This window comes from Panicum virgatum, chromosome 5N (assembly GCF_016808335.1).
Source record: "Panicum virgatum strain AP13 chromosome 5N, P.virgatum_v5, whole genome shotgun sequence".
NCBI lineage: Eukaryota > Viridiplantae > Streptophyta > Magnoliopsida > Poales > Poaceae > Panicum > Panicum virgatum.
The window spans coordinates 2,394,230-2,419,479 of NC_053149.1; the positions used below are offsets into that span (position 1 = coordinate 2,394,230).

Here is a 25,250-nt window from a genome sequence, read left to right on the forward strand (position 1 = left end):
CACACATTCAACAATTTCTGTTGGTAATATGGCACATTTGATCATCAATGCCAATCATCAATTAAATATGATAGTTTATATATGAAATTGTGCACTAAAACGGTGCGTTGAGTGAGATGGTTTCATTTCATTATCAAGCTACTATGCTATTTTTGGTAACAGTGTGATGAAACTTTGCACTGAGATGAATCTTGTGAGAAATTGAGATTACGGGCCATTCGGCCTGGCTTCACCTCGGGAGTGTGCGCGCGCGTGTGAAACTGTGAATGGATGACCTGGGGATGGGGAGTCCATGACGACATCCTGGACGTCTCTGCCTTAAGATGTAAAATTTAGCACATCAAGAAGGGGAGGAGGAGGCCAGGAGGGGATGATGTATACTAGTGGACCGACCCTTCCTTACTCGTAGCAGCAGAGCAGAGCAGTGATGACACAAGTCGTGACCCTTTTCCTTTGCTGCTGCTAGTGTACAAAAAACGGGATCACGCTTTCCAAATGGGAAACTGGCCGTTTTCCTTTGGCTGGAAGCCAGGAACTCATGGCCGTGTTTGGATGTGGAGGGGTAAATTTGCCCCAAGGCAAATGTTTTATTCCAACCATTTCCCCCCAACAGTTTTACCCCATAAAGGTGTTTGGATTAGGGGTAAATATGGCTACAGATAGCATTTAATGGTCAGTTGGCTTACTAAATAGGTGGTTAGGCTGCCAAGAAGATGGCGCCAACAGCAGCAGCCACAACAATGCCTAAAGTGCTCGCATTTTTTTTTTCAAATGTCCATACACAACAACTTAATTTGAAATTTCCATACAAGTTTATTTGCCAAAACAAATAAATACTATTCATACAAGTCCATACAAGTTTATTTGCCAAAACAAATACAATCTATTAATACAAGTGCATACAAATTTATTCTCCATTAAACAACGCATTAGCTATTTGATCACGGAATGCATTCATGTTGCTATCTTCCGGGAAGTATTCTTCTTCTTCATCGCTATCCAGCTCAAAATCATCTTCGAAGTCTAGCGGAGCGTAGTTTTCATCGTTGTCACACATATCAAAGTCCGTATCTGCCAATTTACTCTCTCTAATGAAATTGTGAATAGCCATGCATGCTACAATAATTCTTGCTTGCTTTGCTATAGGAAATTTTGGCATGTTCAACAAAATCCAAAACTTCATCTTCAAAACTCCAAAGGACCTTTCAATTACATTTCTAACTCTTGCATGTGCATGATTAAAAGTCTCTTTTATACCTCTAGGAGCCGGAGCACCCTCAAATGGTGCATGACGGTACTTTGTACCTCTATATGGTGCTAAATAACCCGGGCGGTTTGGATACCCAGCATCAACACAATAAAATTTTCCTACAAATGAATAGAACTATTGTGAGACAGAATACTACACAGATTTGAGTGATATTTAGAAATGAGAGAGACAGTATATCACCTGGAGGTGGATGTGGGAACTTGTCAGCATATCTTCTTGTTGCATCCTTGAACACTGTCATATCATGTACTGAACCAGGCCATCCCGAAAGCACAAAAGTAAATCTCATGTCGAAGTCACATACAGCAAGCACATTTTGTGATGTGTACTTGTGTCTACACAAATGAGGAACCACTTTACTTTTGGGCACCACAAGCTTCACATGAGTCCCATCTATTGCTCCTATGCAGTCATTGAAGTGTGGCCAAAAGTCTGGATTCTCTAGTACTGGGTGAACTGTTGAGAATGTTGGGTCCTTGGGCTTTATGACATCCTTAGCTAGCTTGAGGATGCTGCTTAGAACTCGGTCAAAATTATGGCTAATACTCTCCAAGGACCTAGTGAACCGATTCTTAGCCTGTCTAACTGACTGAGGAGCACCCACAATCCATAAGAACATACCCAAAGCCTCAACCGAGTTCATTTTTGCTTTTGACTTCAATCCATATGAACTAACCAACAAATTATGCAGCCTGTTAAAAATTGGTCTATGAACCCTAAACATATCATAACAATCTATTGGATCAGCTAGCGTCCTCTGTACCCATTGAATTCCAGTTTCAGGAACTTCCTTCCTTGGCCTCTTGATATAGTAGGTTTGAATATACATACCTACAGCTGCAACGGTTTGAATGATTAATTCATTATCCCTCTTGAGGTTGTCCCGGGCTATCTTCACAATTTCATCTTCACTTGACAGATGTCCATCATGACTTCCATAAAGATCATTCTTATATGCTGGCGGTTCTTGTAATCCATTAGACATTGGATACATATCATTCAGATAGGCCCACTGGTGTTGTTGATAACCATCATTCTGATAGGCCCCCACTGCTTCCTCACTTGAACCTTCATCCTACATCAACAAATGAACATAAAAGTCAGGTAATACTTAGCAAATTTAAGACAAACAAAGTCAGCTATGCAAATGCAGGACCTTGATCAGAATAGTAATAGAGACAACCATGCACAAACAGAAATATGCATAAACCCATAGGTTCAGTCACACATAGTAAAGCACAGGTTCACACAGACATAAGGCCTAAAGCTGCTGCATCATCTAAGGCATAAACCTGCTGCATCATCTAAGACATAAAGCAGCTGCATCATCTAAGACAAAAGGCTACTGCATCATCTAAGACATAAAGCAGCTGCATCATCTAAGACAAAAGGCTACTGCATCATCTAAGACATAAAGTAGCTGCATCATCTAAGACAAAAGGCTGCTGCATCATCTAAGACATGTTATGCTCCTTGCACTATCTCTGCAAGAAATTCTTCCTTCCTTCCGCAGTCGGTATGGTCATGAAGTATCGGCGATAGAATTTTGATTGGAAAATCTGGCTAGTTGCATAAGCCTCAACACTGTCATGTGGAACACACTGCCAAGCTAACTCCTGGCACTTCTCTATCTTGGCATCAACCTTCTGCTCCTCATTGACTTTTTCTAACTTCTGGGTTTCAATCCTCTCCTGTTGCAGTTCAAGGTTGCCAGTCACTGAATCTTTATATGTAGTAGCTAGCTGGTTCAACACTCTAATAAGTGGGGTTTTGCTCTTCTTTTTCCCCTGCTGGCCGGTGCTTTTTTCTTCTTCAGAGGACTGTGGCCTGTGCTGGTAGTGCTTCCAACCGACCTTTTGCTCTTGCGGCTGCTTATGCTCATAGGACTGTGATCAAATTCCTCCTCCTCTTCCCCCTCTTCGTCCTCCTCCTCATCGCCCTCCTCCATCTCCTCATAATCTTGCCCAACCACATACATGTTGGAGCCATCTACAACTTCTTTATGGAACATTTGGTATAGTTCATCTATGTAAACTGGATCTCCCCACTTCAACTTGTTCAGCCATGGTTTGTTCTGCAACACATATCAAACTTCAGGTGGTGCACAACATCAATGTGTTAAAAAACAGTAGGACGTGGAAGAATATCAAAGTACCTCTGTTTCATCCTTCCAAAAGGTTGAGTCCACATCGATGCTCCCATATGGCTTCCTTCCTAATCCAATGTGAGTTTGCAACTTGACCATGAAATTGTACATGCTCCTAAGTTGGCCAATCCTACTTTTCAGCTGGCTCCTATCATGCAACCTTCCAGTACAGGCCAGAAATTTTCGAGACATGGTATTGTAGGCAGTGGTGTTCATGTTTCCTTGGCTATAATTCCCTGCTTCTACTTGCTCAAGCATCAACTTTAACAGTATTGTAGTGTTGTGATCATTCCAATTTGCCTTGATTTTTTTCTTCTATAAAATGGAAAACACACAATCATTGGACTACACTACAATGTACAAGTCAAGAGAAATATGTGGGTATAATAATTGCTTACCGAGAAAGGGCCTCGAGAGGTGCCTGTTTCCTGGACCTCGACAACATCTTCTTCCTCCTCCTCGTCTACGTTGACGACAGCAGATCGCCGACGCCCACGGGCACCACCTGTGCTACGACGGCTCGAGCGTCTGCGAGCTGGTGGTTCAGAGGCGGCAGCACGGGCGGACGCAGCATTGCCGCCACGACGACGACCTCCAGCCACCCGTGCGGCCGCAGGTGCGGCCACCGGTGCGGCGGCACGGCCAGCAGCATGGAAATCGCCGGGAGGTGCCGGTGGGATGGAACTCGCAAGGCCTCCGAAGTCCAACCGCCGGCCTTGCCCTCCGCCACCGGCTTCCCGTTGGCTCCACCCTCCATTGGTCCTGTGGACGCCGAGAGTGCGGTTGGCACGAACGGGAGGGATTACGGGATCCACGTCCGGCGCTCCGCCTTGAATGTAGGCCGAGTACTGGCCGATGTTGGGGAAGCTCTGCTCGACGGCCTGGGAGTTGAGATCGAGGGACTCCAAGCCACGTCGGGGGGGGGGGGGGGGAGCACGCCGCCGGTGGATCCCTGTTGCGAGAACAAGTTGAAGCCGGCGTAGGAGGCACCCGCCGAAGGGAACAACGGGTCCAACCCGTCGTGGCCTGTGCCATCGCCCTCCATCGTCCCGGCGGCGACGGATCGGATCCGCGGCAGCGGATCTGTGGAGATAGGCGGTGCAGGAGGGGGGCGGTGGCAGCGGATCTGAGACGAGCGGGAGGGATGCCTCCGCGCGGGAGGGGGCGAATGCGGGACGGGGGCAGACGCAGGGGGCAATAATGGATCTACTTTTTGGTGGGGTCAAGGCAAAGTTTACCCCAATTTGACACCCAAGATGGGGTAAAAGAAATTTGAGGGGCAAAACATTTACTCCAACAGTTTTTACCCCTTGTTTGGATGTTTAAGGTAAAAGTTATCTCCTTTTACCCTTTTTACTCCTTTTACACCATCATCCAAACAGGGCACATGTGCAGCAGCGCAAGGGAACAGCGCAAACAACAAGAGCCCCGCCTGCGATCACCAAGAGCCCTCTGCATGGGTTACTGATCCCTAGCTACCTAATCTACTCAACTCCAGTACTCCTAGGTTGGTTAATCAAGCGCACGTACGTAGGGCTAAACCAAATCCAGGCGTAAACAAGGCGGGCCTACGCGTACGGCAGAGATTAGGCGGCTGCCACGTGGGCTCCTCACGTCACGTGGCCCTAGGCGAGAATTCGGTTGGGCCTTTGGGCACGCCGTGCCTTTCTTTGTTTATCTATCTCATCTCATGGACGACTTGCTTCGCATCTGGGGAGAAGCAGCATGCGTGCTTGCTTCTTTCTTCTTTTATTTCTTTTTTCCTCTCTCTCTCTCGGTGCAAGCCAAGTAAAGTACTTCGAGGTAGCCAACGTCATCACCTCCTTTGAGATGGACCAAAATGTATCGTAGAGCTCGTCTTTATTTTGCCCCGTAGCGAGCACGAGTAGAGTGCACGAGCTAGATACATTATTCAGGCCCCGTTTAGTTCCCAAAAATTTTCACCCAAAAATTTTCACTTTCCCTTTGAACACATGTATGAAACACTAAATGTAATTAAATAACAAAACTAATTACACAGTTTGGATGTACACGACGAGACGAATCTTTTGAGCCTAATTAGTGCATGATTAGTCATAAGTGCTACAGTAACCCACATGTGCTAATGATGCGGTCAAAATCCTTAAAAGATTCGTCTCGCGGTTTCCAAGTGATTTCTGAAATTATTTTTTTAATTAGTGTTCGAAAAATCCTCCTAACATCTAGTCAAACATTGACGTGACACCCAAAAAATTTTTCACCAAATGAACTAAACGCTCCGTCAAATTCAAGAAACAGTGCCACTGCGCAAGGCTGTACGCGCAGCCCTGCACTGCACGCAGATCAGCATGCAGGACTGCAGGAGCACGGCTCGCTCAGCAGGGCACTGACCCTGGCTGGCTAGCAGTGGTGCCCGAACTAGCGCCGTGTTTAGTTACAAAAATCAAAATTCCAAATTTTTTCCGGCACCTGTATGGAGACTTAAATCTAGACAAAATAAAAAACGCATTACGACTGCTGCTTGTAAATCACGAGACGAATCTAATGAACCTAATTAAGCTATAATTAGACGCTAAATTGCTACAGTAATGCTACAGTCGAGTTCTGTAATTATTTTTATGATTAATCTATATTTAGTACTTCAAATGTAGAAAGATATCTTTTCAAAAACTTTACCGGAGGCAACCAAAGAGGCCGCATGCAGCGTAGGGCCGGCCGTGCACGCAGTTTGTTGTTTCATCATTGGGAACGAAGGCACCGTACCATGCGATGGATACACGCGTTCTCGCTCGTCCGAGCATGCAGTGCCGTACCGCCACGAGATTTTACTTTTAGTTTAATTCTCAAATTAAGTAGCCACGCCGTCCCTTGTCTCGTTGACGCACACCTTTGCCCGGGCATCAAATGATCGTCTATGTTTGTTTCAATGCAACTTACCAATTTTGAAGGTTCGATTTTGCTAAAAAAATAAAATGACTACGGAATCGAATTCTCGATTCTGGGAATCATCTATCTTTGAATCTGCCAAAATCGAGCCTTCAAATAAAGACAGCGAGGCCACAATAGCGATCGCCCTCTAGGCGCGCATGCGTGGCATATATAGAAGTGCACGGCAAAGGCAACGCCCGAGGTTGGTCTCGAAACACGGGCGGGGGGCGTGGCGCCGTTTTGCATCGGCGTGCCAAAGGTTCGTACGTACATTCTCGTTTCCAAAATATTTCTCTTTTTTCTTGTAAAAAGGAAGAGGAATTAATCCATCTCCATGGTGTGCAGTGCCAGTACGTGCGCCAATGCACGTGCTTGGAGTTGGAGCTCTAGATAGCTACACTGCACCCACGAGCAGCAACTGGCTGATCGAATCGAGGACGCGCGCGGTTGTACGCACACCACTGCAGCAGCTACAGTTATCCACTGCTACTGCACGGCGCCACTGTCCCGTATATCCCATACGGCCGCTCCTATTCAAATCCAAGCAGCGATGAGCTGCTCGCGAGTCACAGGATCGGAGCTGATGATCGATAGAGGAAAGATCAGAAGCGCATCAGCTAGCTGTGCAGCCATCCATCCGATCCGTATCTCTGAATCTCTGACAGCTAGTCTGATTGCATGGCGGCTGATTAGCTACTTTAATTGGGCGTCGTTCCCGCCCAGGCGCCCACTATAATCATTCAATTCAATTCGGACGGACGAGATTGTATCATCGATCAATCAGCACGCACGACGCGCCACCTAGCTCTCTACCTACCTCGTGCATGTGCATGGTGCATGGATCTCGATCCATCCATCCGTGATCCCTACTACTCCAGTAGCCACGACATGTCGCCTGCAGCCACGCCAACAGCATGCAGCTGCGCTGTCGCCGTCGGAGCGAGGAATCGATCATCTATCATCCATCCAAGAGGCGACCGCGCCGGCGCCGATCCGGCCGGGCGATGGCGACCGGCGGATCGACCGAGACCACACGCCACCGCCGGCCGCCGTGCCGACCACCGCAACTACAACGGTGGACCGTCGCATCCGGTCCCGTCGTCAGGAAGCTAATTAAGACGCCGATCGAAATGATGGAGAGCGATCGAGAGGAGCTTATTGGACGACACGCGGCTGTTGCTTTTAGCCCACGCCCGGCCGGCGGCGGTGCCAGCTGCCGGCCGCGGCGCCGATATCCTAGCAGTTGCAGTGCAATGACGAGCTGGACACGACAAATCTCACCGGCCACCCTCCTAATAGCTAGCTATAAATCTACCGCACGCAAGCAACAGCATGTCCTGCCGGTGCCCCGGGCGGTGGACCGCCGGCCTCGCGGCGAACGCTAGCTAGCTGCTCATTACGGCAGCCGCAACGCTGTCGATAAAGCTATTGTTCACGTCCTCTTAATGAAATACGTGCTTAGATATTATCGTCGAAAAAAAACTCTTGTCCATGTAAGAAAGAGAAACGAGGAGAGAATTAGATATACTTAGCCAAACGGACTGCCCAAGCACGATATGGCACTAACCCAGCAAAGCACGGCATGGCGGGGCACGACATGGCACGATAGCGCCACCGTGCGGCAGGCACGATAGCGCCACCGTGCAGTGCCGCGTAGTGCCGCTGTGCCGAGGCATCGGTCCAGGCAGACAACACGACAGCACGCATTATAGAGAGAAGCTTACCTTTACTGTTGCGGGCTATAGGCGGCTAGCCACCAGCTATCAATCGATCGGACCGGCCGTCTCCAACGGGTGAAGTAGACCACCCAACTGTAAAGCTGAAGAAGCAGCGACTGTGCTTGCATGCATGCGCGTAAACGAAAGAGAGGGGCAGCAGCAGCAGCAAGTGCTGTAGCTACACATGCGTAGCCAGAGATTCATATCCACCGCCTGCGGATCGACCGACAGCTACCACCTTTGGCGAGACGTGTAGCGTAGTAGGCTAGTAGCTGCTGATCGATGACGATGATTTGGCTTGGCTTTCGCAGGCCGGCGCAGGCAGCGTGCATGCATGCAGTGGCCTGCGGCGCAAGGCATGCGTGCATGGGCCATGTTTGGTTTAGATGTGTAAAAGTTTTGATGAGAGAGAAATGATATTTTGACCATTAATTAGGGATATTAAATAAAGTTTAATTACAAAATTACCTCCACAACTATGGTACTGTAGCAGTTGCTCTAGCTAATGAGGCCTTTGACCGCACGATCGGAAGATGATTGAGTGTGGTTACTGTAGCATCACTGTAGCCAATCATGATGCAACTGGGCTCATTAGATTCGTCTCGAAAAATTACACCCATTTCTAAAAAGGTTTTGCAAATAAACTTCGTTTAGTACTTCATGCATGCATTTGTTTTTTGTGAAAAAGTTTTGATGCATTCATCCAAACATGGCCATGCTTCCGATCCCCCGGCCCTCGCCTCTGATCTTGGCCCGTGTCAGCAGCCATGCATCAGTCCGGCCTCTTGCAGGCTACTCATGTAGCTTGCCTATGCCTAGCTCAAATCCAATCTGCGGGACACAGGGTTGCCTTTTCTTTTCTTCCAAAGCAAAAGAGCAGGATACTCCTTGGCTGGAAGAATTCAGAATATAGCACCGTTTTGAATCGGTGTTTGGAAAACAGCACATTTCACGCAACAGCACTCACGTCACTCAGGCCGGCCCTGAGATTTTGGGGGCCTGGGGCGAAGTAAAACTGGAGGCCCTATAACAACAATATATTTTTATTTCTTTTGTGAAATAAACTTCAATGTACTGCAAGAGCATGTACTACTCCCTCATATCATATATATATATATATATATATATATATATATATATATATATATATGATGTTTAATCAATTATTGCTCTAAAAATATTTAGTTTAATATTATAAAGTAAGTCACATGCATAGATTTGTCTTCAATGTTATATCATTGTCATAATCGCATAATTTAGTAGATTATTACAACATCTTTTAGTATAAACATCATGCTCAAAGTTGCATCTCAAAGATCAGAAAAAATGGGAAATGGCGTATGTTTCTTTAGAGGTGTTAATTGGTGGCCCTTAGGTGCAACTCCAACTCTCTTTAGTTTAAAGTTTTGTACTAATTTTTCAAATTAAGATCTCAATTTGGAAAATTAGTACAAAACTTTGAACTAAAGAGGGTTGGAGGTGCACCTAAGGGCCACCAATTTGCACCTCTGAGTATGATTTAAGTTATTTTTAGTCATTTGCTCATTTTCTTCTTTTTCCAACATCCAGATAAATACATTGTACATATGCAAATTGTTCTACATGACGTAAGAGTTTATACAATCAAGAAACATGAATGAGTAGGTGTTCAAGAGGCATCAGTCTATGCGAGTAACAAAGCAGTGTGAATAAATATTGGTTAAAAGTGGAAGGGGATCAAGTAAGTGGTGATCAAGGTGTTTAATTGTATTTATTACCACAAGTGCTTTAATTAGTACACCAGCAGCCCTCTCATTCAAGAAAATTGATCCAAGTCTGCTCATTGCCTTTTGTTCTAGAAAATTAAACCAAGTCTGCTCAATTTTAGGGCCCTCGGTCAGCAGGGGCCCAGGGCGGTTGCCCCGCTCGCCCTGCCCTAGGGCCGGGCCTGACGTCACTGCATCTACTCACAAAACAGCACTCCAGCTTATATCCCATATACAAAGCGATCAAATTGTCCCTGCTGATCCTAAAAGGCAAGCTGGCCTTTCTTTGCATTTGCATTTTAAAATATAATGCCATCACACAAATAGACAAATATGAAAGCTAATTAAGCAAGCTTATTATACCCATATAAAGTAGAATGTGTATTACATAATATTTGATCCACTTTAAATGCACTTCTACTACAAGTTCAATTTGACTAAAAGCATACAAAAATGCTGACATTATGAGATATGCATAGCTAAGTTGGGTATTTAGACATCATTACTAAACATACATTGTTCATGCATTTCGGAGCACTAAGGCACCATATTGCCATTCTACATTAGTTAGTTCGTCATATTGACATTCTACATTAGTAAAACGAGTATGAAATATGACTTTCTTACTATAGTTTACCTCTTCTTTGGATCATGCTCCAAACTGGCAAAGGAAAGAGCAAGTTGGTCTTTTGCTATTTGGAAAACACTGGGAAAAAATAATATGAGAAGGGTAAAACGAGCTGTAGTGTTATTTCGTGAGTAGATGCCGTGACTTAAGTGTTGTTTTGTGAAATAACATATTTTAGGTGTTGTTTCCGAACAACGGTTGAAAATGGTGCTATTTCCTTAATTCTCCCCTCATTGGCGCCTACTAGCTTCCCCTCTTGTAGACGAACGGTTTTATTACTATATTATTTCAATTAGTGAAAGCTTTGTGTTTTGAGAGTTTTTTATGTGATGATGCGCAGCAAGTAACATCAATGATATATGTTGCCAAACTAGCTATACAAAATTTCATTTATTGATATCCTAAGTTTTAGAAAAAAAAATTGAATAGAAAAATCATGAAATAACCGGCAAACAAAATGTCGAGTCAAAAACTCAAACTATGGTAGCATAAGGAATCTAACTAAAACTTTGTAAATAATGTTAATTGAAGGATTTCAGATCCATAAATCCATTATTAGTTCGGTAATAGCTACATGAATGAGTGCTTAGCCTGGATGCCTCCTTTAGAAATAAATTCTAGCAGTTTTATTTTGCTGGAATGAGTGTGTTTTTACGTAGCTTTGCTGTGGGCGCTTTTTACACATACATTCGAGCAATCCGGTAAATTTTGTTGTGACTTTTCTAGATATATATAGTTTTTACTATGCACCTAAATATATACCTATACCTAGATATTTTGCTATGCGCCTAGATATACACCTGTGTGTAGCAAAAGCTATATAATATGCAACTAGAATGCCAAAATAACCTATAATTGCAAACAGGGAGTACTTGACTAGTGCTAGACCTAGGATGCATTTGAATCGGAGAACTCTGAACCGATATCCATGCGCCTGATCAGTAGGGAAATGGGTTATACATAGCAGAATATCATGGTGGAAAATCTGCCTGCCAAAATAGCCCACACTGGGTACATATGGTCTCCCAGTGGGGATTGAATTTTGTTCTTCATCCAAAGAGGTAGACAGGTTGCTGCCACGTTGCTGTATTATTATTTAGCCAAAAGAGCTAGTAATAATACTCCCTCCGTCTCAAATTATTAGTCAATTTGACTTGTTAGATGCATAAATTTTTACTGTGCATCTAGATATATATCTCTATATTATATCTAGAGGTTTATAGCAAAATTTATATATCTACAAGAGTAAAAAACGACTAATAATTTGGGATGGAGGGAGTAGTAAGCAATGGTTGGCTGTAGCTGGGATGCATGACCGACTAGTTTTTATTCTAGTCGCTACTACATAGTATACGCTACCAATTTGAGGGCACAAATTAAACAACAGAGAGGCGGCAAGGATAACATCAAATGGATCTACACTGCACGAGCCAACAAGCCAATGGATGCAGAGAGGCCAATGGATCTACACTGCACGTAATCAAAAGTCTGCAGTCAACATCAAATCTCACGCTCCGACCTATATATAAAAACCACAAGCTAGCTGCGACCACACCCGAACAAGTATATATAAATATATAGATCGACACACATACACACACGTATACGGTATACCTACTGCCAGCAGCAGCTCGATCGCATGCTACTGTTCATGTGGCCAATTTGCATGGGCTCGGTCCAGGCCAGTTGCTGAAAGCTGCGATTTTTTAAATAATCGTCGCCAAGCCAGGGTTTAAAAATTAAAATACCATGCACCGGCTTTTCGAATGTCGGCCTCCTCCGGTTTGTTTAATTTATATCCCGCCGGAATAAATTGTGTTCTTTGGGAAAGTGCACATGCAATTTCCTCCGGTTTGCGTGCACAGTGGCTATTCGTGGATGCGCAGCAGCTAGCAGCACTGGCACCACACGCTACCTAGTTGTTGCTGGATAATCTAGTCTAGTCTAGTCTAGGGTCCTGATAAGTCGATAGAGTATCAGTTGTGGCAAAGGTAGAAGAGCTCAGCTGATGGTTGAGCTCATCAGAACATGCAGAACTAGCAGGCCGGCCGGTGGAACTGATTTTTTTTTTTGGAGGGAACTGATCTTAAGGATGATGAAGATGAGTTGATGGCGCGACCCGGAATGCATGCACACCCAGCAAAATTCTTTTATTTTAGATAGAAGAAATGTTTCTTCTATCTAAAATAAAAGAACGTACCCTTCTATCCAAATCCAATTTGCATCGATACAATAAATCCAAATTTCAGCAGTAGATGAATAATTGCAAATTCTTGTGTGTATGAGATTAGAATAACTTCAAAATAACTGACATAATTTTTTAATTTTCCTGATCAGAGAAATACATGGAAAAGAAAGGAGGTGTGTGCATGGTTGGCCGAATTTTGACAGTGGCGGCCGGGGCGGAGAAAAATGAAGAAAGCGGAAAGGGGCGCGCGGCCCGGCACGGCCCGCGGGCGGCGGCAGCGAGCGTGCGTGCGTTCAGTTTGTTCCGGCCCGGGCCCCTGGATTGGATTCTCTTGTCTTCTCCCCCTGCCTGCCTGCAAGGACGGACGGCTACGGCGAGCTGCAGCCTGCATGTGCAGCTAGCCGGCCGGGACAATCATCTGTCCGAATGAAGGAACAATTAATCAGTCAATCACATCAGGAGATCCTTGACATGACAGAAACCTTAAGAAATCCCACGGCCCCTCCCCTGCAGTGCACTCCCGGTGGTAAATTTTATTCGGGGCGGATCGCGGAATGTTTCCGTGTCTGCCCGGCCGGACACTGGACACCAAACCAGCAGCAGCAGCAAAGCTCACCGTACTGATGATGGTGGGTGCGCTAGCTTAGCTTCGTTCATCAATCATCAGTGACCCAACCAATGCAAATTCTCCCGGCCTTCTGTCTTCACTTGCCTGTGCTTCGTTCATCAGTAGTGTTGCAAAGCAATTGAAAAGGGCGCGTCTCTTTTGCCAAAGCAAAGCAAAGCAAAGCGATTAAAGGCGGCAGCAGCGCAGCCCGGAGGAAGAGCCAAAAGTTGCAGCACACTACAGCCTACAGCGACGCGCGCAGCACCGAGCCTCATCACAGGTCGTCAGAATTCAGATTTCAGATCTCGCCGCCATGGGCATGGGCATGCAGATGCAGCATCGACTGATGACGGCATGGGCATGGCACCTGCACGGACAAGGCCGGAAGGAAGCCTTGCCACCGGCCGAGCTCTTTGGAAAGCAAGCTGTGTGCGTTACGTTAGTTCCCCAACACGTCATGCATGCACTACTGTCTCGTGCTGTTCTACGCCCTTCAATTTCCTGGTCAAGATTTGGACACTTTGGACACTTTTAGTTCGCAAAAAAGTTTAGATTTTGGTACCGTAGTACATTTCATTGTTATTTGTCAACTAATATCCAATCATAGACCAATTAGATTTTAAAAAATTGTCTCTCATGAAACTTTTGAACTTTGTAAGTAGTTATTTTTTCAACTGTATTTAATGCTACATGCACGTGTCCGAAAATTCGATATGACGGATATTGTATAATTTTTTTTGTGAACTAAACAGAACCTTGGCCAAAATTTACCAAAACCACTTTAGGATGCATGCATGATGCGTCCGTAAAGAATGTTGATGTCGATAGCAGCAGCAATACAATTATATAAAGGAATAAAAGTGGCGTTTCAAAGTTTGCTTATCACTAGCTTGCAGCAGCCATCGTGAGAGTGAGGAAAGGGAGGTATCCATCTCTCGCTGGAAGCACCTAATTTAGTGGAACCCACCATCAGAACCAATAAATAAAATTGGAAAAAGAACAATACGAAATAAACTTCATATCTAGGAGTAACAACAAAATACATAGAGTGTGTTGGTTTGTCTGTGAGGCGAATTTCAAATGGTTTGTTTGTGAGGCGGATCCCAAAGTTTTCACCGAATCGAGTTGCTTTTCACGCGCCATTTGCCCGTTGTAACGGGAAGAAGAAGAAGAAGACGAACACGAATCCGTCCGTCCGACCCATAACAAACAAGGCATTATAAGCAAGGGTACAAAAGGACATAAATACCCATCCCGCGCCACATCTCCATCGCTCCACAATCATGCATCCAGATGAACGCCCAAACGCCATGAATCCCCACCCAAATTTGGCTTCCCAAGCACGCCTACCTCTCTGGCTCCTCCTCCAGCGACCTCCAGCCATCCCCAGCAGCTAGCTGCCTCCTCTCTCGCTACTCATCACATAGTGCCACCACCAACAAGCCCTCCCTCCAGAAGAAAAATCCCAAATCCCAGTGTTATCATCCTGTCTTGCTGCCTCCCTCGTGCCCCCTGAGCTCCGAGCTCCCGGAGCCCCGAGAGAAAAAGAAAGGCGAGAAAGCTTCGAGCTTTGCCTCCCCCGTCCCCCCCAACCCCTGCAACCCCGCTGCTAGCTAAAATGTCATGTTGCCATCCACCCGATTGCTAGTGCTTCTAGTTTAGTCCCCCACTCCGCTCCGCTCCGCTCCTCCTGGGTCAGTGTCCATCCCTGGCCACCACTTCCGCCCTTCCTCTTTCTCCCTCTCCCCATGCCGCCGCCGCCGCCGCCACTCTGCTGACTGTTTTCTTATGTGTTTCTTGCCGTCCTAGTTATGGGCTCCGGCGAGGTGGATGGACGCGCATTGCTGGAGCCGGAGCAGCAGTAGCGGCGGCCAAGCAGGCGGGGGATCTGGATCCGAGGCACCACCACCGGGGTACTGCTCACGGCGGCGACGGAGGCGGCGGCGGAGGAGGAGGAGGAGGAGCGCAGGCGCAGCAGGAAGCAGATGAACAGCAGCAGCAGCAGCACAACCACCATCAACACCTGCTCCAGCTCCACCAACAAGTGCAGGACCAAGCAGACCCGCCGCCTGCCCCCGTCTTCCAGCTCCAGCACCTGCAGGCGGCGGCGGCGGCGGCGGCCGTGAGGCAGCGGGGTCTGCCCGCCGAGTATGCCCTTCTCGCGCCCATGGGCGACGCCGGCCAGTCCCACCACCACCACCACGCCTTCCAGCCGCAGCTCCTCTCCTTCGGGAGCGGCGGCGTCGGCCAGCAACACGTGCACCAGTTCGCGGCGCAGGCGCAGGCGCCCGCGGCGGCGTCCCACTCGCGGTCGCGGGGAGGAGCAGCCGCGGGCGGCGAGATCGTGGCGGCGACGTCCGCATCGCACTCGCGCGTGAGAGGCGGCGGCGGCGGCGGGGAGATCGTGGCGGTCCAAGGAGGGCACATTGTGCGCTCCACGGGGCGCAAGGACCGGCACAGCAAGGTCTGCACGGCGCGCGGGCCGCGCGACCGCCGCGTTCGCCTGTCGGCGCACACGGCCATCCAGTTCTACGACGTGCAGGACCGCCTGGGCTACGACCGCCCCAGCAAGGCCGTCGACTGGCTCATCAAGAACGCCAAGGACGCCATCGACAAGCTCGAAGTGCTGCCCGCGTGGCAGCCCACGGCCAACGCCGCCGCGCCGCCGTCGTCCTCCACCCACCCAGACTCCGCCGAGAACTCCGACGACCAGGCGCAGGCCATCACCGTCGCGCACACGTCCTTCGACTTCCCCGGCGCCGGTGGCGCCAGCGGCACAGGATTCCTCCCGCCGTCGCTCGACTCCGACTCCATCGCAGACACGATCAAGTCGTTCTTTCCCATGGCCGGCACGGCAGGCGGAAAGGCGTCCTCGTCCACGGCGGCGGCGCAGTCGTCGGCCATGGGCTTCCAGAGCTACACGCCTGACCTCCTGTCGCGCACCGGCAGCCACAGCCAGGAGCTCCGGCTGTCGCTGCAGCCTCTCCCAGACCCCATGTTCCACCAGCACCAGCAGCAGGACCGGTCGCACGGCCAAGGCGGCAATGGCTCCGCGCAGCAGGCGCTCTTCCCCGGCGCCGCCAGCTACTCGTTCGGCGGCGGCGTCATGTGGGCCGAGCAGGCGCAGGGCCAGCGCATGGTGCCGTGGAACGTGCCCGACCCAGGCGGCGGGAGCACTGGCGGCTACCTGTTCAACGTGTCGCAGCAGGCGGCGCACATGCAGGCGGCGCTTGCCGGCCAGAGCCAGTTCTTCTTCCAGAGGGGACCCCTTCAGTCCAGTAACCACCAGCCCTCCGAGCGAGGATGGCCGGAGACCGTCGAAGCCGACAACCCGATGCAGCAGCAGCAGCACCAAGGCGGGCTCAACCCCGCCGTGTTCGCGCCCGGCATCGGCTTCTCCGGTTTCCGCATCCCCACCAGGATACAGGGCGACGAGGAGCACAACGGCGGCGGCAATGGCGACAAGCCGCCGCCGTCGGTGTCCTCGGCTTCTCACCACTGACAGCAGCAGTGGAGCACAGATCGATTACTCCACCACCAATCACCATGAGCATTCAGCGCTACGCCATGTCGTACCAGTAACACCATCCTCAGCTCCTCCACTTGCACCCTTGTGAGAATAATTCTCTCATTGTTCTAGACTGTATTTCTACTACAGCATGTCAGCATTGCTGTTTCTTGGACTAAATTTCTGATGCAACTTTTATCCAAATTTCAGGTAGTTGATTTGCAGCTGCTTCCTATGAGAATGGATGGTTGCAACAAGGAGGAGCAAAGTTGGGAGCTACCACTCTTTTGGTTGGTCGGTCGGTCGGTTTTCTAGATCTCTATCTGCAGATTGTGTCACTGGTTTTTGCTTCAAAGAACTCATTCGGAGCTTCTTCTTAATTAGAATTAGGCCTCTGAGAGTGCAGCACATTGGCTAGATCGATGGCTTGTTTGTTGCACCACAGTAGGCTTAGTTGATGTCTTTCTAATTGCTCTAGTTCAAGCTTTGTTTGCTTTCACTTTGTTCTTGTTGTTGGTGACTCGTCGTGATGGTTAATGCGCTTCCTCCTGTGGTTCAGGAGCTACTAGTGCTAGCAGATGTTGTTGTTAACCAGATATGTGGATGGGGACAGGAGTCTTTCTTTCTTTCTTTGCTTTGATTGGCATTTGAAACAGATTGTGCCTGTCCTAAGATCTTCCCCTAATTTTATATTTTTGATGAGTTTGAAATTAATACTATGCACCTAGTATGTCGCCAAACTCTAACCTGCCTACTACAAGTATTATTATCTTTGGCTTTGTTGTTTCTGAACCTTTGTTTGGCTCTGAGAAATGAAAGACCTCAGATCCACCAAAAGAGTAGGATTTGGTTTATACTTTGAGCTTCTACTTTTCTTTTCTTTCTTTAAAAGAACACAGCCTTGCCTGGCATATTTGCATTGCATGGCCTCTCCTCACACCAGTATTTTTCCCTACCCTAAATATCCAGCATGTGATTGGTTTCCTGCCGCTGCTGCTGTAGCAGGACACTGCAGGAGGACGCAGCTACAGCAGCAGCAGCAGCAGCAGCAGCTTTCCTGTGCCATCCATCCATATCTACTCCATCCATGATCCATCTATCCATCACCGGGCACGGCAAGAATGACACTAGCAAAAAGGTTTTGTGTCTCTTTGCGTGTGATTAGTACAGGATCTGTCTGCCTGGCGCCTCTGCTAGCTCTGCTGCTGCGTGTCATCAGCACAGTACTTGCCCCCGGCTTTTTAACCATTTTACCTCAGGCAGGCCGTAGCCTGTGCCTGCCTGCCTGCTGCGGGCAGTGGCTGATGCAACACGAGCAACTCTTTGTGGCAGATGCCAGGAGGAAGGAGATGGCCATTGCTTCTCTCGCTTCTCGTCTCCTCATTGATTGGCTAACACATGGACTCGCTCCCTTTGTCTGCCCTGGCGCTGTAACTTTGGTAGGGCTGGTAATTTTGCTGTGGGGTCGAGATAGAAGAGAGATGATGCGAGGCACGTCTCATGATAATGATAGTCGCAGCCCAACTGGGCCCTTCACCTATCTCCTCTCACTCCGAGCCGGTCGGCATGGATGAGTGCTTTGCAATTTTGCATGCGTGGAACATGGAATGAACAATGAACACTTTATACATGCATCCATACCATTCACAGCACCGATGAGTGCACAAGCACAAGTGGTTGTCACAAGTACATACTTTACAGCCTTTAGCCTGGCCCTGCAGCTGCAGTTGAGTTTGTGGCAGATATTTTGCTGCCAATGCAGAGGTTATACACGCGGCTAACCTTTTTTATGTTACTTTTAGTGCAATTTCATAATTGCATTTTGTATTAGCATGTGAATTAAATCCCATATCTCTCATTTTGTTTAGACTTTAGCTGTGCGAGTTCCTCATCGACCAGATTTCTAAATGTGGAATTCTGATTCTCTCCTTAGGGCTTGTTCGGTTGTACCTGGATTCATACCAGGCCGGGAAAGATAGAAACCAGGGGCGGAGCTGCCTTATGCCGGTGGGGTCCGGCGACCCCAACGAATTCTGCAGATTCCCCTTAAAACACTGTTCATCTTATTAGTCGACCCCGTCGTCCAAAGAAGCCGACCCCGGTGGCCAGAACTTCTGGCTTCGCCCCTGATAGAAACAATAAGAGATATAGTAAGAGATCGGAATTTATTCCGGGTCAAAAATTAATTGCAATAAAATAGACTCGTGATACCTACAATAGGAGACTCCATGTGCTTGCAACACACACACACACACACTATCTTTCCCGACCTGGAACGAATCCATGTGCAACCAAACAAGCCCTTAATTAGTCTGTGGTCAATGAAGAAATTTCATCTTTGAATAAACACCGTAATGGTTAGAAAATAGGATTTTTTTAGTGCTGGACCTAGCAAAAGATTCGCAATATAACTAGGAATACCTTTCAAATACCACAGAGTCTCAGGACAAGCTGGTTTTATGTAGCCATTTGACAATTGCATTGCTTGCAAACAAATACATATGTATGTAATCCACTGTTAATATCCCACGGTGATCTATGCGTTACTAATATCAGATAGTGTGATTGCTCGATTGATTTAGAGCTCAATGTGTTTGTGTTTGTTATGATTTTGATTTCTAAGCAAAGTGGTCCATAGCAAAGATTTGAGTTGTTGTTACATAAATCCATTACTCTTTCAAATAAGTGATATAGAGGATCCCGTTGATACATACTGACTAGCAAGGGCAGAAGTTAACTAGCCAGCCATGTTTCACTGTCACCGGAAAGACCAAAGCAAATGGAGGCATGGTATCTCTCACCTCAGATCAGTGTATCTTTAAAATATGCTATATATAAAAGACACATACAACTGGGTTCATGTAATTAGCACACGTGTTTTCAGGATAAAGTACACTATATCCTCTATATTTTAAGTTTTCTTAGATCATACACAAAATGTATCAGTTAGCACTAATAATTGATATAATATATTATATATTTCCAAGCACACTACCGGATTCCGTCGCTTTGCCGAGTGCCTGAAACACTCGGCAAAGCCCATATTGCACTCGGCAACGTCCACACGGCGAAATATGTGACGGCAAAGAAGGATTTGCCGAGTGCCATTTTTCGGGCACTCGGCAAAATAAAGTACGGGACCGGCAAAATGTTTGAGGTTCAAAAGAGAAAAAATTAATAATTTGCCGAGTGCTCTGTCTTTGCCGAGTAGATCTGGCACTCGGCAAAGGGTCTCTTTGCCGAGTGCCCGAGAAAATACACTCGGCAACGCGTGCAGCACTCGGCAAAGCATGGGTTTCCGGTAGTGCCAGCTGCAGAAAAATACCTATATATATAAGGTTAGAACGACTGAGATTATTATTCACTTCATCATATTTGAACTAATAACTGACCTGTTCAAATTACTATTAATGTTAATATAGTACTTGAAACTAAATCTTTCTTCCTATGCGCCATAAACCGTGAAAGAAATAAAAAAGTGGATAGGGCAATTCATATATCCCTAGTGGTACCGTCAGGAGAGCATATAGGGAAATTCTTGTTTGCAGTATATAGGGGAATTCTTGTTTGCCACTTAATAAGGAGCACATACAATGCCCAAGTCAAGTCAAGTAAAAGGGGACATGCCTTTGTGACGAGTCCATGCATGCAATCACGGTACTTGTGTGGTCAATACTAATTAACATCCTAATTGACAGACAGATTTAATCTGTCAATTTCGTCAAGTGTTGGGGGGTAAAGAGCCTCAAATTTTAGCCCAGATAATCTAAGGGCAGAGCTCTTATCTTATATAATTTTGAGCTAAAAGTATATAAGGGCCAAGTTGGATTGTGAAAGAAGCACTAGGACCATGATCCGTTACCACCCCAAGTGTCGCCTTGAAAAGGATACACTACACATATGAATTACCGAATCTATACTAAATCTAGTCATCACATCTTATATTAATACTAAATGGGTGCTCCAAAAGAAGAGCCTCACGTGAAGCCACCAGATCCTAGGTGGACACTTAATAAACTACATAAATCTTAGAAATTCTCACAAAACCAGAAACATTCGGCGATCAATCCAACAACTAATTATAATAGTCATCGGATCTGTTATCTTTCCTAACAAATTACCCACCTCTACCATTATTAAAATAGATTAAAGTAACCCCTAAATATGTACCTAAATTACCCACCTCTGTCATTATAAAAAGATCTAAAGTAATCTCTAATCTTCGTGTAAATTTTCCACCTATGCTATTATGCAAATAACCCCTTAGATTTGCATATAAATTATCCAATTTTATCATTATTAAAAGTTAAAGTATCCTCTAAATTAAATCTAAATCATATAATTATAAAATATTAAAGTGCAACAATATAAAATCTTAAATTACTATTTCTACCATTATTAATATTATTTATGTTATTTTTTATATAAAAAATACTACCCTGACTCATAGACAAATAGTTCAAATTAATATATATCAAACACATATGAAGGTGTGATGCAAAGAAAATCTATTGCAATTAGATAATGACAAAAACGTATGTGTTAGAATATTTAATAGGTGAAAGAGGGCGTGAGATAGATAACTATAATTATTAGATATTTTTTTAAATTAATTATAATTAATTAGTCTGTGCGGGAGCAAATGTTTGATAGGCTAGTATTCATAAAGAGAGGCGGCTAATTATATATACTTGATAAGTGAACAATCAAACAAAGACACATCTTATGATGTAAGTATCTCTCTAGCTTGGGGAGAACCAGATCCGTGGCGGCTTTTCCTGAGAAAAAGATTTGATGCAACGTAAGGAAAAAAAAAAGCTACACACGTGGGCTGTGGCGTCCTACTGTAGCATCTGCCGAGATGGAGCGTCCAGCTTTCCGAGCTCTGCCCCTGTGACGCAGGCATCCGGCCGCCTTGCAAGATGAGAAGCAGCCACCGGAGCGAATCACATGCGGTCGCACGGCCACCCCCGCGTGCGACCAAAAGAACCGACGAGACCCCGGCCGGCCCGCCGGCGACGTGCTGCAGCCGGAAACGATCGAACGGCTCATCAGATTCTGGGAGCACGTACCGTGCCCACATGCTCAACGGGCAGGTGGCGACGCCGGCCGCAAGGGACCGGACCCCCTCGGCGGCCCCGCCACCGCGCGCGCGCCAGCACACTCCACAGCTAGCGGTTTCAATTCGATACGATCCGTGGACACACACACGACAGCGATGCGTCGTAGCCTGCATGCATGGCGCAGTGGAGTTCGCCGCCGCTGGCGTATCATGGCGGCCCCGACAGAATGATGGCCGGCGGGGGGCCGCCCATGCATGCCCGGGACGGAGGCGGCTCAGGCCAGCCACGTTCCCGCCCGCAGGCGGCCGGCCAATCGATCCCGATCGCCCGGCGCGGCGCGCGGCGCGGCCGGCCCCCTGTACCGGCCGCAGGACGGGACATGAGAAGCACATGAGAGCCGTAAATGCGGCCGCGTACGGCCGGCGTCGCCCGCCCGGCCGCCGTGGCCCATCCCGGCGGCGGATTGGGGCGAGCGCTTCTGGCTCGTACGACGCCGCGCTGGACGCGATAAATGAGGTGCCATGGCGTGGTACGGGCATGTGTAGCGCGCGCGCGGGCGGGCTCGTTCGCTGGACGGAGACCGGCCGGCCGACTTGACTTGCTTCTTGTAGATGGTGATGCCGCCGTGCGAGCGCGCATCAATGCGCCGCCGGATGGGATCAACGACGACGACAACTTGGGGATGCATGCACTGCACCCTCCGACCAGCGGCGCCGGGAACCGGCTGGCCGGGATGGGGGTGTACTGAATGAACAACCCTGGCACCGTACCGCAGCCGCCGATGCACGGTCTGGTCGATGGATGGATGTGCGTGCGTGATGGGACGGACGGCCACCGTGCTCTTTCGTGCGGGCGACGGCAACGGGCAGGAGGAGCGAGACCCACACCCACAGACGGCGGCGATTCACGAAGTGGCGAGTGGTGTTCACTGTGAGTGGCAAGTGATGACAACGCGACGAAGGCTGTGTTTAGATGAGGTGAAAAGGGGAGAAAAAGTCACATCAGTCACTGTAGCACACTGTAGCACTTTTCGTTTGTTTGTGGTAAATATTGTCCTATCATGACCTAACTAGGCTCAAAAGATTCGTCTCGCAACGTACATCAAAACTATGCAATTAATTTTTTTATTTAACTATATTTAGTACTCCATGCATGGATTATTTGCTATATTTAATGTTTCGATGTGATAGGAGATGTGATGGATGTGATGGAAAGTTTTGGAAATTTTGTGGGAACTAAACACACCCGAAGTGGCGACTGGCGAGGGCGGGAGGGCGGGAGCTGTGGCCTGTGAGGCTGTTGCGCCGCGAACAGTGGTGTTGGTTTGGGCCAGGCAGGGGCTGTCCTGATCGGCCAGCGGGACAGTCCTGTCTTACTTGCAGTCCGTACGTATTTGCAGCCTAGCTAGCAAGCAGTAGCCTGAAAGCGAGAACTGCCAACGCACATGCACGCATAGCGCCACCGCAGCACAGCCATTTCCGGTAGCTCTCTAGCTACTTGTCATGCGACGATTTTACAGTCTGCATTTTCACCAGATAACCACTTGATCGGCCGGCCCCATGTACAGCACACACTGAGATTTCGCTAGATCGAAATGCAATGGGTACAGAGAAGATTGGTCGATGGTTCATCAATTCCCATGGTAAAACACGGGTCATGAATTCAGACAAGAAGGCTAGCTTCCTGCCAGAGACGAGCACACAGTGGATCGATGCCGCCGCCGTGGCTGGGGTTTGTTGCTGGCGCCGAACCATTACGTTTGTCGCGGCGGGAGTTAAGGGAGCGAGCTAGCTAGCCTCTCCTCCATCGCTGCGCGCAGCGCGCCCTCTCTGTGACGAGCCATATATGCATGACAGCCATGGACGGATGGATCGGAGGTCCCCCAGCCACAGCCACAGCGATGCATGCCCAACTGTGCCTGACGACGACGGGCGCCGTGCATCCATCATAATTTGGCGGCAGCCATCGTCATCTGACGCGTCGCCGATCGAGGCACACTGCTGGTTGTTGTTTGATCCGCGCGCGCCAAAACAAGCGGAGGCCCCATTGCTCTCTCATGCTTTTTTACTCGGCGGCGGCCGGACGATCCATCTGACGGGCAAGCAGCTCGCCGGCGGCGCAACGCAATGTTGTGTTCCGCGAGGTGATGCTGCTGCTCCGGTTGGTTGTTGTCTGCTAAAGGCATTCTTCCGTACGTCTTGTTTCTTTATAGAGTAAATTGCACCCATCATACAACAACTTGGTAGGTGGGTGCAAATTGGTCCAACAACTTGTAAAGTGTTCAATTTAGTACAATAATTTGATAGCTGGGTGCAGATTGATCCAACAACTTAGAAAATGCTTATTTTAGGACAATAACTTGGTAAATTGATGCATTCACAGTCCAAACATTATACGACAATATATTTGCTAACGTCAAGTCACAATAAAGAGTATATTCACATCAGAATGTATTATTGACGGTAGATTTTTGGGTCGCAATGGACACCAATAGTTTTATTCTCAGAATAAATTAATTATTATTTTATTAAAAGTATTATATTATTATTTAACCACCGTTACAACAACAACATATTAAGCAAAGTAGATGACGTAAAAAATTCTTATATTTTATAAATGGAAATTATTTATGGTGATCCGGTTGTTGCTTTCCAACTATGCACAATTTTTTATTAGTTCAAATGCAAACAAATTTTAGAATTACACCATTAGCATCGCTCAAACACTGAAGTCGATAAGAGAGACTCTGAAACCTTAGATTTCTTCTGCGATTCTGCTCATGTATTCAACAATGCTCATGTTTGTTTTTTGTTGATTTAGCTCATTTTTCCTTTCTAATGAATATATGAGGCTTTAAAAATATATCAAGCAACCTCCTAAAAGGTATTAATAGTTTGTATCAACATATTGACTTTTTTAGTTTAAGAGTGCATATAATCAAACATATCGGAAACAGTGAGTGTGAATTTTTCAGTATTGAATATCAAATTAAATAGTTTTAATTAAAATTAAATCACTATACAAAAATATTTAATGTAAAGACATAACATTAATTTCTAAACAATGATGGTTTTTATCCTGGCCAAATACATTGCCACGCAGGCACAATACAAAAATCGATTGTCAAATAATACTTAATAATTTGTCCTAACATGAATATACTCTTTATTGAGACTTTGCGTTAGTTACATTGCCGTGTAATGTTTGGAGTGTGAATGCACCTATTTGCCAAGTTATTGCATTAAGTTGAGCATTTTGCAAGTTGTTGGACCGATCTGCACCCACCTGTCAAGTTATTGTACTAAATTGAGTATTTTACAAGTTGTTGGACCAATTTGCACCCACCTAACAAGTTGTTGTATGGTGGGTGCAATTTACTCTTCTTTATATATATAGGGGACATGTTCGAGAACATTTCAACGATGCGGATTCTTGAAATTGATGGAGCCGAAATTCTCTTGCTCTTTCTA

The 25,250-nt window shown here is 47.0% G+C and overlaps 2 protein-coding genes across 3 annotated transcripts; one reads left to right on the forward strand and one right to left on the reverse strand.

Annotated features, from left to right (window-relative positions):
* Positions 1 to 854: 854 nt before the first annotated feature.
* On the reverse strand, positions 855 to 2,340 carry LOC120676053. Its single transcript, XM_039957271.1, has 2 exons — positions 1,451 to 2,340; positions 855 to 1,368 (listed from the first exon to the last, which is right to left on the reverse strand). The coding sequence occupies exons 1-2, from the start codon at positions 2,262 to 2,264 to the stop codon at positions 908 to 910; spliced, it is 1,275 nt and encodes a 424-aa protein (XP_039813205.1). The 5' UTR covers positions 2,265 to 2,340; the 3' UTR covers positions 855 to 907.
* A 12,124-nt stretch (positions 2,341 to 14,464) lies between these two features.
* LOC120674434 (transcription factor PCF5-like) lies at positions 14,465 to 17,431 on the forward strand. 2 transcript variants are annotated; one of them, XM_039955618.1, is made up of 3 exons: positions 14,465 to 14,903; positions 15,019 to 16,822; positions 16,928 to 17,431. In XM_039955618.1, the coding sequence occupies exon 2, from the start codon at positions 15,377 to 15,379 to the stop codon at positions 16,709 to 16,711; it is 1,335 nt and encodes a 444-aa protein (XP_039811552.1). In that variant the 5' UTR covers positions 14,465 to 14,903; positions 15,019 to 15,376; the 3' UTR covers positions 16,712 to 16,822; positions 16,928 to 17,431. The 2 variants fall into 2 exon arrangements, with proteins under 2 accessions (XP_039811552.1, XP_039811553.1); XM_039955619.1 differs by lacking the exon at positions 14,465 to 14,903 and having other exon boundaries at positions 14,910 to 16,822.
* The last annotated feature ends 7,819 nt before the right edge of the window (positions 17,432 to 25,250 follow it).

Bases quoted from the DNA above. Each gene is read 5' to 3' on its own strand.
- LOC120676053 (XM_039957271.1), bottom strand. From the start codon at position 2,264: ATGTATCCAATGTCTAATGGATTACAAGAACCGCCAGCATATAAGAAT. The intron at 1,369-1,450 runs GTGATATACTGT...ATTCATTTGTAG, and splicing joins GTTCCCACATCCACCTCCAG to GAAAATTTTATTGTGTTGAT.
- LOC120674434 (XM_039955618.1), top strand. From the start codon at position 15,377: ATGGGCGACGCCGGCCAGTCCCACCACCACCACCACGCCTTCCAGCCG.